At 49.6% G+C, this 14,005-nt stretch overlaps 6 protein-coding genes across 6 annotated transcripts; 4 read left to right on the top strand and 2 right to left on the bottom strand.

The window, feature by feature from the left end:
- Positions 1-543: 543 nt before the first annotated feature.
- On the bottom strand, positions 544-2,136 carry M438DRAFT_410035 (uncharacterized protein; the record flags this gene model as incomplete). Its single annotated transcript, XM_029910063.1, has 5 exons — positions 544-892; positions 982-1,037; positions 1,176-1,355; positions 1,396-1,488; positions 1,594-2,136. 5 exons carry the CDS (start codon positions 2,134-2,136, stop codon positions 544-546), a joined length of 1,221 nt encoding a protein of 406 aa, XP_029754938.1.
- A 910-nt stretch (positions 2,137-3,046) lies between these two features.
- On the top strand, positions 3,047-4,854 carry M438DRAFT_370002 (uncharacterized protein). The gene is made up of 2 exons (XM_029908148.1): positions 3,047-3,742; positions 3,880-4,854. Exons 1-2 carry the CDS (start codon positions 3,451-3,453, stop codon positions 4,605-4,607), a joined length of 1,020 nt encoding a protein of 339 aa, XP_029754937.1. The 5' UTR covers positions 3,047-3,450; the 3' UTR covers positions 4,608-4,854.
- Positions 4,855-5,892: 1,038 nt separating this feature from the next.
- Positions 5,893-6,906, bottom strand: M438DRAFT_340410 (NAD(P)-binding protein; the record flags this gene model as incomplete). Its single annotated transcript, XM_029904320.1, has 1 exon — positions 5,893-6,906. The coding sequence occupies one exon, from the start codon at positions 6,904-6,906 to the stop codon at positions 5,893-5,895; it is 1,014 nt and encodes a 337-aa protein (XP_029754936.1).
- A 1,000-nt stretch (positions 6,907-7,906) lies between these two features.
- On the top strand, positions 7,907-8,620 carry M438DRAFT_340409 (uncharacterized protein; the record flags this gene model as incomplete). Its single annotated transcript, XM_029904319.1, has 3 exons — positions 7,907-8,060; positions 8,114-8,535; positions 8,606-8,620. 3 exons carry the CDS (start codon positions 7,907-7,909, stop codon positions 8,618-8,620), a joined length of 591 nt encoding a protein of 196 aa, XP_029754935.1.
- Positions 8,621-9,467: 847 nt separating this feature from the next.
- M438DRAFT_370000 (tryptophanyl-tRNA synthetase) lies at positions 9,468-10,632 on the top strand (the record flags this gene model as incomplete). The annotated part of the gene is made up of 2 exons (XM_029908147.1): positions 9,468-9,736; positions 9,786-10,632. 2 exons carry the CDS (start codon positions 9,468-9,470, stop codon positions 10,621-10,623), a joined length of 1,107 nt encoding a protein of 368 aa, XP_029754934.1. The 3' UTR covers positions 10,624-10,632.
- A 708-nt stretch (positions 10,633-11,340) lies between these two features.
- M438DRAFT_285082 (MFS general substrate transporter) lies at positions 11,341-13,426 on the top strand (the record flags this gene model as incomplete). Its single annotated transcript, XM_029901503.1, has 8 exons — positions 11,341-11,478; positions 11,541-11,621; positions 11,676-11,728; positions 11,785-12,042; positions 12,118-12,782; positions 12,851-13,006; positions 13,066-13,276; positions 13,345-13,426. The coding sequence occupies 8 exons, from the start codon at positions 11,341-11,343 to the stop codon at positions 13,424-13,426; spliced, it is 1,644 nt and encodes a 547-aa protein (XP_029754933.1).
- Between the last annotated feature and the right edge of the window lie 579 nt (positions 13,427-14,005).

Raw genomic sequence — 14,005 nt, 5'->3', positions numbered from 1 at the left:
ATAGGCAGGTGTGCGCATCGCTCGATCGGTTGGGGGAGTGTCGTATGCGCGAACCTCAAAAGGCATGCCAGATCCAAGACTGTGAGAATTGATTTGGTTGAGTTGAATGTCTGCGTGGTGGCTGTGGGACAAGAATTGAAAATCGTTCTCTCTCGACTTCGAGGCTCGAAGCTCCGATTTCTGGAGCTTGGCACCACGGAAATAAGAGATTGGAGCGGCAGAGCCTCAAATCATCAAGGTTGTTTTGAAAGCTTCGGCCGAACCGGAGATGGAAATCCGCCCTCCGATGCCCGTCCTCCCTGTCGTTCCAACCATCAAAATGCACAAAAATCTCGAGTAAGAGGACATCGCCTATGGAGAGTGGCTGCCATCAACCCGAGAGTTCGTGAACGGGCTTATTTCCTCCGGGAGGCCGCACTGATTGCAAAAGTATCCTGCCTCGCGATGGCTTCGATTTCTCCACGACTTCTCTGTCGGCCATCTCTCCGCCTCCGCGGCCGTTGCTACAGTCCGCTTTCCTTGCCCGCGTTGCAAGCTCTTCGACTATTCGACCACGTACACCCACACACACCCAGTCCTGGCTTGTTTCTGCCTGCTCTGACCTTCTTCAGTGATTGCATCCTCTCTTTCGGCACCGCTTCTGCCACCATTTGTCTCCCTCTTTGCTGGAACTTGACTCTCTTCAACATGTTTCCTGGTATTTCCAGCACTTTGACTGACATGGACACACACAACCAAGCGCACTCCTGTTGCCATATCACATTCGCCTTCCTTCTCGACCTCTCGTATCAATTGTAAGCAAGAAACGCCTTCATTATAAGTCATGTTAAACTGTGACTCGTGCACCTCGCTGACGCCCTGTATCACTCCTGCGTCTGCTTCTTCGTTACGCCTTTACGTAGTCCTTCAAGTTACTTAAGCAACGCTACCTCCTACATGCACCAAGCTTTTTGACTTACTTAATATGCCCGCTACTCTTACCGAGTGACTCTAGCACTCCTTCTCGAGTTTCTCCTCCGCAGCAAACCCGCCATCATCTTCGGCCACCATTAGCGGGAGCTTGTTTCCTTTCGCATGATGCTATCGCTCTCATGATTAACAGTCGATTAGTCGCCCTTACACAATAAGCTGCATGGTCTTCTTTACGCCACTATACTTCTGTACGCGTCCTATACTGCATCCGTATCCACATCCGACGTGTTCTCTGTGACATGTCCACCGTTCAACACATGCAAACCCAGCTTTCTATCCACCTTGACCTGCTGCACGTCTTCTGCGGTTCTTGTACCTGCGTCCGTCGCCATTGCCATTCTTTCCATCTCACCTCTAACCCACACTTCAAATTCAGACAGCAGCTTCAAGTCATGTATGCGGAGCTATGATGTCCCAAATTACTTGAACGTCGACCACGTCTACCTCTTCTACATGCTGGTTCATATGTACATCCCTTGACCGCATGATTTCCAAGATTGTGAACGCGATAGTAAACTATTTACAAGAAGACTGGATTACAATAAACACATAACAATTGCAGCAAAATTCATCATTGTTTCAAAAATCGAGCAGCTAAAGAATCAAGAGCAAACATTACACCTTTGGTCTCAGACCCTCTGCCGACCAAAAGGCAGCAATCTTCACTGGCGCATGAAGCGCAGCCGAATCCAACCAAGATTCGGGTCTCGACTTGTCGACCCAGCGAACCAGCAACCAAGCAAAGCGAGGGATCGTGTTCTTGACGGCACGACCCGGTCCGTACTGCCTGAAGTCGAGGATTTCATCGACATCACCCTCCTCAACACTCGTACCCTCACCCTCCGTCGGGATACCATCTTCTTCCTCCTCTTCATCATCACCCTCACCAGCATCTTCGTCTTCATCGTCTTCATCTTCATCGTCTTCGGCGTCGTGGCCGGGCAACTGACTCAGCCCAAGGCCGACGTCCTCCTCTTCCTCATCACCATCTGTGACCTCTTCTTCATCCTCTTCCTCGTTGGCATCGCCATCATCGCCTCCGGCAAAAACGCGAACGAGTTCACCACCCTTGACGACATAACTTGCCGGCGCACCAAAACATCTCATGAGCTCATTGGCCCATTGTGTAGTGCCGGTCTTGGGTTCATTGACCATCTTGTACATCATGTCAGACAATACTCAAACAAGCGATGATGATGATGATGATGAAAGCATACGATGAACTGCCGGGGAAGGAGTTTGATGATGTTGATGAAGCTTTGCACCAGTCAGATCATAAACAATTAAAATAATGAACAAGTCTTTCATACAGGCGGGAAGCGAAAAGCAGAGAGATCGCCTATAAAAAGGTCTTTTGCTATTTAAGAATCAGTACGACGGCAAGGTAGATTGCAATTGTTGAGTCGTACATGTTGATTTTGATGTCGTCCGGGTAGATTGACCCTCGGCAATTGATTGGTAGTGGTATAGAACAGACAAAGGACTTGTACAGGCGGACGGGACAAAATTCAGAAATTGGGTGCGACGAAAGAAAGGAAGAAAGAAACGAAATCAAGTGCGAAGGAGAATGGGCGAGCGAAGGTGCTGCCTGGGCATACTTGCACCTGCCTTCTCTTACTCAAGTCGCGTGGCGTTACACTCGACGTGACAGAATATGCCGACATTGGATTGAATACCTACCTCTTTACTTTTTTTACTATCAAGTTGTGGCAGAGAGATCTGAATACTACACATTGACGCGCGTGCTTCCAAGATGCAGCGTCCATGTAAGAAGAGGAAGAAAGAATGTCGCAGTACGAGCTGTCCAACCAGAATGAGTTTCCCCACAGTTCAGCTTGACGGCAAGCTCCGCAAGCAACGCAGGCCAAAATCTTGGCCTTTGGCACCGCGCAAGTGCTGGTGGAATTGTGTTGTGCTGCTACACTCTGATCTTATGCAGTTTTGTGAGCATTGCGCTTATTATGCTTGTTATGCTTGGCTTTTCGTTACGGGACGAAGGTTGAGAGGGCGCATATTGTTGTGCATGAAAGCCCGCACATGGGCTCTTTTCATTTTTCGACATTTCGACTCTTCGACCAACTTGGGCGAGAATTGTCATTCTTACCAGGCATAGAGCGTGCCGTCCATTTCCAGAAACCGACCCAGACCGTGCGTAAAACAAACTGCGCTCTACCCAAGGTGTTCAGAAAGTCGCTGCCGGTCTTTGCGGAGCATTTGGTGACTTTGCAGAACAGACTTACTGAAGACATTGAGTATCCTTACCGTGTTTCGCATCGAGACATGATCAGACACTGTAAGCGTAAACGACTGAAGAGTCAAGACATCTCTGGCCGCCTGGAGCCCAACCATCTGATGATCGTACTGCAACATGATGACGACTTCAATCAACCCATAGCAAGCATCAATCCGGTCCTGGAATGAAAGGGCCGTGTGTCAACCTGACAACTTGTGACAAGCTTGCTCTAGTTGGTTCTACGCATGCTTCCGCGTCGGGGGTGTCTGGCTTCCGAAAACCCGGTGTTGGACCTTGGACAAACGAAGAGACGAACACTCGCGATTCCAGCTTTCCATTTCTCTCTTCTTCCATGGACTACACGGTCTTTGTCTAAGATTTTGCTATATCTTCTTCGCTCGCTCTTCCTTTTCCTCAAGCTTCATCACAGCACCCCTGAACCCCTTACAACAACCTTATCCACCAACTTAACAGATAACATGGCTCGTGGACCAACCAGAAGTCTTGCCGACAAGACCACCGGCGCCCTCGCAGCTTGTAAGTACCTTATCCTTACTGACGCTTATAGGGGGTGGTTAAACAAAGGGGAGTCAGAGCTATATCAACTCCTCTAGTTTAACCCCCCTACAAGTGTTACCAAGTTATGGTGGCAGGTAACTAACAATACATTATAGATAACAAGACCCTGAAGACACTCGCCTCCCCTAGACCCGCATCAATCACCAAACGCTACGCCATTACCTTCAGCCGAGCATCTGGACCAGTCAAACCCAGGTCCAAGTACCGCAAGATGAAGGCCGCCACAAAGAGCTTGTTCCGTCAAATCTACCCTCTCCTGGAGACCGTGGAACTCACCGGCCAATACCACATCTTTGCGACACATAAGCCATCTTATCACCCCATCGTCTTCGGAACTGATGTCGGTCACGGTGCCAAAAATCGCGCTGTATCTGCAACAATCACAACCATCCCTGAGCGCAGCGAGATCTACATCTGGGTCCGCAGCCTTACTGGAGTCACAACCGATTGGGCATCGTTTAAGATGTTCATTGAGGACCTCATGAAACGCCGCAAGAACCACGTCAAGCTCTTCGTTTGGGCCGGGATGGTCCAAAACCGCTATCTTCTTCAGGAGGCGGCCGCTCTGCAGGCCAAATTCTCGCCCATCGCACATGGCCGTCTTGGCTATGGCATGGAGATTGACGTAGATCAATTTGTGGCAAACAAGACCGACGATGGGATACTTCACTCCCTCTGCCGCACCTTCGGCCGGGTCAACTCCGGAAAGATGACCGTGCCAGAGGCGAACGCAGCATCCCGCCCTAGCGGTCGTAACACGTTCAACAAGGAGGCTGGCAAGATCATCACTAACCATGGCATCTTCCGTGATTTCATTCGTTGAATAGTCTCTCTCACTGGACAAACTGCTAATGTCGAAAAGCTTCTTGCATTTTGACAGCTATTTTAGCCTGGCACTTGGTCCGTGGGATAGATCAAGGGGGTGATGGATCAGGGGTTGGTCAGAAGGGATGGGAGAGTGATGGATCAGGTCTGGTCAGAAGGCTTGAAGAGTTGATTCGCATCAGAATTGGTGTTACTGGTGTCTGATGAATTGGGAGTTGCTTCAGGATTGCCAATGAAATTTCGTTCTTCTCTATTGACCATTGCCTCCCTCAAGTTTTTGCATATCCCAGCGTCAATTTGACGATCGCAACAGTCGTGCTATTCGACGCTGTTGTTGGATGTCCTTTTTCATGTCAGTCGCATGGTGAGTTTTAAGAAGAATAATAATCACATATTCAATCAGCGCACCATTCGCGCATCATGGAGAAGACTCGGCAGCGTCTGTGCGCGCGAACCGGATTGCCGTGCGCATGCGGTTTTGAGTTTCGACTTTGATCCGCGATCTTCAACTCTATCAACACCACAGGCGACTACAACGACATTCGAATATTGGACATAGGACTTCTTGCACCCAACTAGATTGTGTCGGCGCTCCTTGTAACTACTCGATTCAGTGAAGCACATCCACGATTCCACCATCCACCATCCACCCACGACGTGTCGACGTCTCCGCTCGAACCCTAAAACCGCGACACACGCTATCTTCACCACCCCACCCTATAGGAACAAGCAAGAGCATGGCATTCATACAAGAGGCGGTCTGAAAAGAAAGCGCCTGGACGGAACAACCAGATCTCTCCAGGGACTAGCTAGCGACTTGGACCAACAACGAAGGAAACGCGTCGCAACCTCGCCGACATGCCCTGATTACACTGCGAACACAGACGCAAAGCCCTGCTGCTCTACCGCTTCGCCCGAAAGCAGCCAGCGACTACAGGCTTAGGATACTACGCACCTCCACGAGCAGACTCGTCTGGGTGTCCAGCTTGAGTGATTTTAATGACACTGGATTAGGGACTACGTAGCTCTGGACTATGATAGCTACACAAACAACCACAAACGCTCTACTAAAACACTCCTTCTCTCACTACAAATTCCGACATCGTGAGAACCACAGTTGGCGAGCAGCAACGAAGAAGAACGACCACTCTGTTCAGTTCGGAACGAAGAAGCAAGAGCATAGGAAACACACAAGATAACAGGTCGCAGGACAAGGAGACTCTATGTTGATTTTAGCCAGAACTGCTCGCACAGGTGACCACCTATTCAATGCATCGAGATGCTCAATTATCATCCTCTTTCAGACCGACAGCACCAAAGCTGAGCTTCCACAACTTCTCCTCGGCTGCCTCGTCAAAGGCATGAGGAGCATATCCAGGTCCAGCAAAGTGCTCATCTTCGGCAGCCGCGCTTGAAACACCAGCATCAGCGAGATAGACACCACCTTGCTTGTTGAAGTGAGGCTCGAGTGCTGCCCAGACAGTGGTTGCTGCACCTTGCGCAAGAGGTCTGGCAAAAGGTGCCATGGGGGCGAATCCGGCAAGCTCTTCTTGCGACATGTGGCGACCTAGCGAAGTCTCAAAAATCATTCCCGGGTGAACTGAAACAGCACGGATGCCTGACGCGCTGTAGTGACGGTCGATGGAGTTTGCCAGATGGATTGTGGCCGTCTTGCTTTGGGCGTAAGCGACCATGGGGTTGTAGCCTTGCTTGGAAAGGTCGAGATCATCAAAGAAGACACCTCCTGCCTTGTGACCGGCGCTTGAGAGAGTAATGACACGGCTAGGAGACTCTGGGGAGGCAAGCAAGGTAGACTTGATGAGGTGGAAGAGCAAGAAGTGGCCGAAGTAGTTGGTTCCGAGCTGAGTCTCGAACCCATCGACGGTGCGACCCTCAGGGACTGCCATAATACCAGCGTTGAAGATGAGAATATCAAGGCGTTTCTCTTGAGCGAGGAACTGCTTAGCTGCTTCTCTGACGCTCTCGAGGTTGTCCAGCTCCAAGCCGATCAAGACGGGCTTCTGGCCGTTGGGGTTGCTTGCGATGAGGTCATCAGCGACGGCCTGGCCTTTGGCGAGATCACGGCCTGTGAGGTAGAGCTTTGCTCCAGTTGTGTGAAGAGCGCGAGCAGTCTCCTGACCGAGTCCGGCCGATGCTCCAGTAATCAAGATGACCTTGTCCTGAAGTTTGCCCTCGAGGCCGAGATCTTTGACAATCTCTGCGGCAGTTGGGCCAGATGCAGGTCCGTCGACGTATCTTGTAGCATAAGGCTGGTAGGGAGTGTTGGAAGAAGGCATTGTTCAGTAGTGGTGATGGTGGTGGTATTGATGGCGTAACTGTGGTTTGCTGCGTTGCTAAAGTGAAGAATGGAGAAGGAGAGCTGATGTGATTTGTTTTGAGTATTCGGTGCTGCTTGGAGCCTCTTTTATCTTCGAGACGGCGAGTGCATTCCAGATCAAGTCCAGAACAATAACCAGCATCACGAGAGGGGCATCTATTCTGACGTGAAGCGGCTAGACGGATGCGGCCAGCGACCATCAGCCATGTCGAGTGAAGTTGCCCCGACTTGACAAAGCCTTCGGGGTTAACAACAGAGGAACGCCAACTCCATCATTAGACGGCGTCGAGTTTGCCCGCATTCCGCATCCTTCAGCTCGGGAACAACGAGCTGCATAACGTGTTTGTCCGTCCTGACTCCTCAAAGCATAGCCGGCAGCGGCCCGTCCCAGCTAACGGTGATAATATCGTAATCTGCAGGGCATATGCAGTGGTGAGTCGTCAGCCTCCCCCTCCAGGATTCAGGCACGCCAGAACCGCGCTAGTCACAAATCTCAATCCTTCCCGTAGGCGCATGTTGTGCGCCATTCACTGGCTGAATGAGCAATTCTTTGGCTCTTTACGCCCGTATGTAGCTAGATGACTTCCTGCGACAATAGCGCTGTGCCTCACCAATACTATACACGACAGACAGCCTCACCTCTAGTATTAGCCTGCGCTAATTCCTTCAACCGCCAAATCAGCCGTATATTAGCGATCCATGTACTTTCCCAATGTAGACAATGGTAACCTCCAACAATATTCTTCCTTCTGTATCATATGCAAAGCGCCAGCCTCCGACTGTTCAGCTCCGTAGAGTTCAGCTGCCACAATCCTGTTCAATCAATTCCGCCGCTGGTTGCTGAGACAAGGCTGCGGTTTGCTCTGTCGGCATGAGAATCAGACACTGCAAAAGGCCCGGATTGGCCTGCCGGCTCTGACAAGAACTATTCTGCCGATCTCATAATTCCGCAGTCCATCATGTCGAGTTGTGCCTTGAATGATAGCGATCCTTACACTGGCGATGCTGGTTACAGCGACCAGATGGACTCAAGGTGCCGTACAAATGTGGCCCTGGTTGAGGATGCTGCAACTCGGAAGAAACTACAGAATCGTATTGCACAGAAAGCATACCGTAAGTTGTAAGCAAGAGTGATTCGGACCGACACTGACATGGCTCAACTATAGGCAAGCGACTAAAGTCTCGAATGGAAGAGTTGGAGAGCTTTCGAGATACCATGACCGTGGCAAAGATGACTCTCCTTACTGGTGCATCTCCGGGAACAGATCAAGACGATCCGAACAGACAAGCCATCTCCAACCAATTGTCGATGCCAACCGTCCGCGTGCCGATCCTTGGAGGTCCGGACGAGAGCACAGAATCCGTGTCTTACTTCGACAGCCGCGACAACGCCATACCAATCAGCCGTATCGGGCTCCAAACACCACCGGCGAACGTGGAAATATCCTACAATCCAGACCAAGACATGCCATCCCTTGGGTCATGGGACTTGGACGAAGCATACCCAGTCGTTCTAAGTTTGAACGGAATCGGACTCGCAAATCGTGAACATGCCAGCCCACGGTTCTGTGCTAGGCCACTCGAAGAGGTGAGTGTCATGTCGAGACCTTTTTTTTCCTACCGGCAAGCACTAAGATCTGTGTGCCCTAGTCCAGCAGCCTGGTTACATCTGACATACCTCAAGATGGCAAAACTGCACTGCACATTGCAGCTGAAAGCGGCAGGTTGTCCACTGTGCAGCTCCTTCTACGATTACAATCCAACGTGCTCCCCCAAGACTCAATGGGCCGCACCTGCCTGCATCTCGCTGTATGCAATTCACAACAAAGCGTCGTCGAAGAATTGATCAAACATCCCTCATGTCTTGATGTGCAGGAAAAAAATGGGCGGACAGCGTTACACATTGCCGTGGCTCAAGGTCATGAGGGTATCGTCACAAGTTTATTGGGCGCCGGTGCTTTGCTTGAGGTGAAGGACGCAAGAGGTCAGACACCACTACACATTGCGGCAGCGAATGGGCAAGATGTGATTGTGCAGCTTTTATTTATCAGGGGAGCGAACATACATGCAACAATTTGAACCAGGTTGCGTTGTTTTGACGATCGAATGACTTGCTTGAGCATCGCGACCTTCCATAACCACAGACTTCCATGCTACAGCCAAGATCTAGTTGCGGACATTTTGGGAGAAGATTTGACTCTACTCAGGCTAGTCGCGACTTGTCGGACATGGTGGAAGTGAGAAGTTTACTGTAACGGTATGGATATTCTTCGCCAAATGCCGGGTCCTGAGAGACATTGCAAAGTCGTAAGGTGTGGCTTTGCAAGGACGCAACGAACCTTGGAGTCTCCCGAGCGCTTCGGGCCGTCCTAACAAAAAGCTTCATGTCAGGCGCCAAGATCTTATGTAAGAACCATTACGATATCAATAGGCTTTCAATTTCTCGATTGGAGATAAGATAGACATGCGTTGCCGCCCGATTGGAACACTTTCACCTTCCAACCACCACGAGCATTCGAGATGAACAACCCGCTGAAATATGAGGTTCATGCCTTTATCACCAGATCCCATGCAAGTCTCATCGACAAGAACATCCTTCAGCGCTTCCAAAATGTGACTGGCCGCGAGCCGCATCACTTTTTGCGTAGGGGTATCGTCTTCAGCCATCGAGACTTGGAGATCATACTTGATAAATATGAACGCAAGGAACCATTTTATCTCTTCACTGGACGCGGTCCAAGCAGTGAGAGTCTGCATCTTGGGCATTCTATACCGTTCGAATTCACAAAGTATGTTGACCATTCCTTCCTTGAATGTACTAGTACTGATCAATTCTAGATGGCTTCAAGATGTTTTCGATGCTCCGCTTATCATGATGCTCACCGATGACATGAAGCTTCTACATTCTGCTTCCTTGGATGTACACACAGTGAAGCGATACACAGTGGATAACGCCAAAGACATACTTGCCTTCTCATTCAATCCGCAAAAGACATTTATGTTTTCGAATCTCGATTTCGTCGGAGGGGCATTTTATCAGAATATCATTCGCATTGCCCGTATGATCAAAGTCTCGGACATTAAACAGGCGCTTGGCTTTGAGGATGAACACAATGTCGGCATGTTCTATTGCTGCTCAACTCAAAGCGCAGGCACATTCGCAACGTCCTTCCCCGATATCCTTGGACAGGAAGACCGAGTCTTACTTCAAAAGATGGGATGTCTGATTGCCTGCTCTTGGGATATCGACGGCTATTTCAGCGAGGTGAGAAAGTATGCCGAAGCTTTGGGCTCTCAACGAGCTGCTTTCCTCTACTCAAGCCTTCTGCCTTCTTTGCAAGGGCCAGAGGCGAAGATGTCAGCTTCAGTCCCTGTGTCAGCAGTCTTTCTGACTGATGAACGCGCATTGGTGCGACAAAAGATTGAGCTTGCCTTCCCTGACGATGCGAGCTTCAACGTAGAAACGCTCTTTGAGTACCTGAACTTCTTTCTGGAGAATGATGAAGAGTTGGCACGATTGGAGATTGGATTTGAGCAGGGTACCGTGCAGTCAATCAAGCTCAGGGAGTCTCTTATAGTTGCAGTACAGCAGACTGTGTCGTCATTCCAGAAGAGCAGGGCTCAAATCACCGACAACTATCTGGACGAGATCATGACACGAAGGCTAATTCGGTGATGGTAACAGAACAACAAACAATAGCATATTTCTTCTCGTCAATTTAAGTATCCAATCAATCTTGTCAATGAACTGCAATCGTGGCATGTACCGCGTTAAGCCCAGGGGTAGACATGACTCGATTGAATACTGAGGTGCCATGGAAACAAAAATTGTACAGTTGAGCACATCAGAATGTGACAGTACTGTGAGCTGCATTGGGGTTGACGAGCAAGGAACGAGCAATTGCATCCTTCCCTTTTGTAAGTATTGCTCTTCTCATATTCTGGTCTTCTCAGAAAGTAGGTTTGTCTTCGCCGGTAATTGTGACCCTGGCTTTTCGGGCGCCCGCTATCATCTGACTGCCTCTCAAAGTTGGTATCATGTGAGACACAGTGCAAATACCCAATTGAGTGCTTACAAAGATGCGAACAATCACGTAAAGACATGCACTATGTGGTGATGCTTGGCAAAATCCTTCCGGCAGGGGGTCCTGAAGCTAGTCAGATCTGGCAAGCCCAATCCTGCGGCGCGTTGCTGTAGCTAAAACGCAGGGACTCTTCGTTTGAGGCGGCCTGGCGGAATTGCCAATTCATCCGAAGTATGCTCGTTTGTGTAAATGATCGTCTGAAGCCCGAAGGTCTCTATCCTGTACAAGCTCCCACATTTCCATCTGTTATCGATCACGCTGCTCTTGTTTCGTAGCGGCCTCTTCACCGATTCGAGAATACCCTCACAATGATTCCAGCAGAGAAATCGTCTTTCCCAGACGCCCAGCCTACTAATCTCATTACACACGATGTTGAGTCCCTTGCAAGTCCCGCTTCAGAATCACCAAGCGAGCTACCTGAGACTCGAAAGCTCAAAGGACTCAAGGTGAGATGTGCAAGATGTGCAAAACGCCCATGTCCAGGAGCTACATACTAATAAAGTCATAGTGGTTACTCGTTGTGCTGAGCATCTTGTCAAGCGTATTGCTTTATGCTTTGGACAACACCATCACCGCCGATGTCATCCCTGTTCGCGGAAATTCCTGATCTCAATCGTGGAAGATGAAGCTCACAAGCGTATAGGTCATTGTGAAAGACATGGGAGGAGTTGACAAGTTGCCATGGCTCTCAGTTTCGTAGGTCCTGTGGCCTTTCGCAATCATACGCAATAGTCCGACTAACAGGATTGCAGTTTCATGATCGGAGGTGTGAGTTTTGTACTCCCCTTCGGCAGCATGTACGCCATGTTTGATGCAAAGAAGATGTACATTGTTTGCATTGTTCTCTTCTCGATCGGTTCAGCTCTGTGTGGTGCAGCACCGAACGTCAACGCTTTCATTGTGGGTCGTGTCATCGCTGGCGTTGGCGGTATCGGGATATACCTGGGCGTTATGACATTGCTGTCATGCAACACTACCGGAAAGGAGAGGCCGATGTATTTGGGGCTCGTGTAAGTCTGCATCATTGCTTGATGTCAACCTCTCTGTCATCAGCCTAGGACCCTAAAACCCTCTGACCCTCATAGTGGTCTCATCTTCGGTGTCGGCAACGTGATCGGTCCTCTCATTGGCGGCGCATTTGCTGATTCGAGCGCAACATGGCGATGGGGTTTCTACATCAATCTTTGTTTGATCGGCCTACTGAGTCCAGTCTATCTCTTCCTCATCCCAAGCTATAGGCCTCAACCTACACGAACCATTCTCGCCCGATTCGCACAGGTCGACGCCCTTGGTACAATTCTCAGCATCGGATGTCTTGTCTGCCTAGTCATGGGAATCAACTTCGGAGGCACCCTCTATGCCTGGAAGAGTGCATCAATCATTGTGCCGTTCGTCCTCGCTGGGGCTCTGTTGGTAGCATTCATTCTCCAACAACGAGCAGCACTTCTCACCACCAAGGCATCCCGGCTATTCCCAGCCACGCTTCTCCGAAACCAAGAAACGATCTTGTTGTTTGTCTTGACAGCGACCTTCAACTCAGCCGGTTTTGTCCCCATCTACTACATCCCGATGTATTTTCAATTCACAAGAGGCGACTCGCCGCTAGAGGCTGGCGTGCGTTTGCTCCCACTCATCATCACAATCACATTCATGATCATGGTAAACGGCAGTTACCTGTCAAAAGGTGGATACTATATGCCATGGTTCTTGGTCGGTAGCATGCTCGTGCTGGTCGCGGGTGTTCTCTTCTGTAAGTGTAACACTTAGACTCGGATGGTCATCCAATCATCTGAATACTAACACACTCTTCTTTTCTAGCACTTATTGATGTCAACACATCTACGGCACACATCTACGGATACTCTGTCCTCCTCGGCATTGGATCTGGATGTGGAATGCAGTCTGGGTTTTCCGTCATCCAGACAATCACAAACCCTGAACTTGTGTCATCGGGTATTGCTTTCATCATGATCGGTATATTTTCCACAACAATGCTCATTGATAAGACTGTCATATCGCTGACATCTTCCTAGCTCAATTGCTTAGTGTCTCCCTCGCCTTGTCGATCTGTGGCTCACTGTTCGTAAACACCGCCCTCGAGAGCCTGCAATCGTTGCTCGTTAGTCATTCAAAGTCAGAACTTCAAGGAGCTTTACTTGGTCTCAGTGGAGAGTTTTTGGCTTCCCTTGATCCCACGCAACGTGCTGAGACCCTCAACATCATCGTTCAATCAATGGCGAAAGTGTAAGTGTCTAGTCTTGACTACCACCAGCCGCATAGTTTGCCCATGGCTGACCCGAAAATTGTAACAGATTCGTCCCCGTCTATGTCGCTGCTGCTGTCGGTATTGGGGCTTCGCTTGGTCTAAGAGTATGTCTTGTAGATTCCTCGTAAATTACCCGAAACTAACATACCTTTACAGACGGTCAAGATGGCGCCTGCTGTTGCGATGTAGGCCAATGTCATCCGGAGGCAGGAGATCAATCACGAGTTCTGTCCTTATAATTGCCCAAACACGTGATGCCCTAGGTCTCGCTGTGTATACGGTCAGGGCGAATCTGTAATGGCAGATTATGCATAGATCTCAACAGTCTTGCTGCGGCCGATCTAAGGAGGATGGATGATCATAGTAATGATATACAGAAATCCGATAACATTCGTACTCTGATATATGTTCGACAGTAAGAGCAAAAGATCCCAGTTTTAGTCCAATTTGTAATGGGCGCCGTGGGTTGTTCCTCTGATTCATATCACTCATAGGATCTGTAAACATAATTGTGTCTTGGTGATGAAGGTGTGGGATACGTGATACAGTTCTGTTTAGATCTACTTGAGACTGAAGATTCAAGGCTTCGCCTCGTAGGTCCAACTTCATGCAGCAGCGATTGTGCCAACAGATTTTGAGGGGAAAAAAGACAGGTCCGACCATGCAGCAGTACCAACATGTGAGATAGCGGTCCAGCTTTGCGACAA

Source organism: Aureobasidium pullulans (genome assembly GCF_000721785.1).
Source record: "Aureobasidium pullulans EXF-150 unplaced genomic scaffold scaffold_42, whole genome shotgun sequence".
NCBI lineage: Eukaryota > Fungi > Ascomycota > Dothideomycetes > Dothideales > Saccotheciaceae > Aureobasidium > Aureobasidium pullulans.
The sequence above is the reverse complement of the archived record's forward strand: the minus strand, read 5'-3'. Positions and strand labels throughout refer to the sequence as shown.

Bases quoted from the DNA above. Each gene is read 5' to 3' on its own strand.
- M438DRAFT_370002 (XM_029908148.1), top strand. From the start codon at position 3,451: ATGCTTCCGCGTCGGGGGTGTCTGGCTTCCGAAAACCCGGTGTTGGAC. The intron at 3,743-3,879 runs GTAAGTACCTTA...AATACATTATAG, and splicing joins CACCGGCGCCCTCGCAGCTT to ATAACAAGACCCTGAAGACA.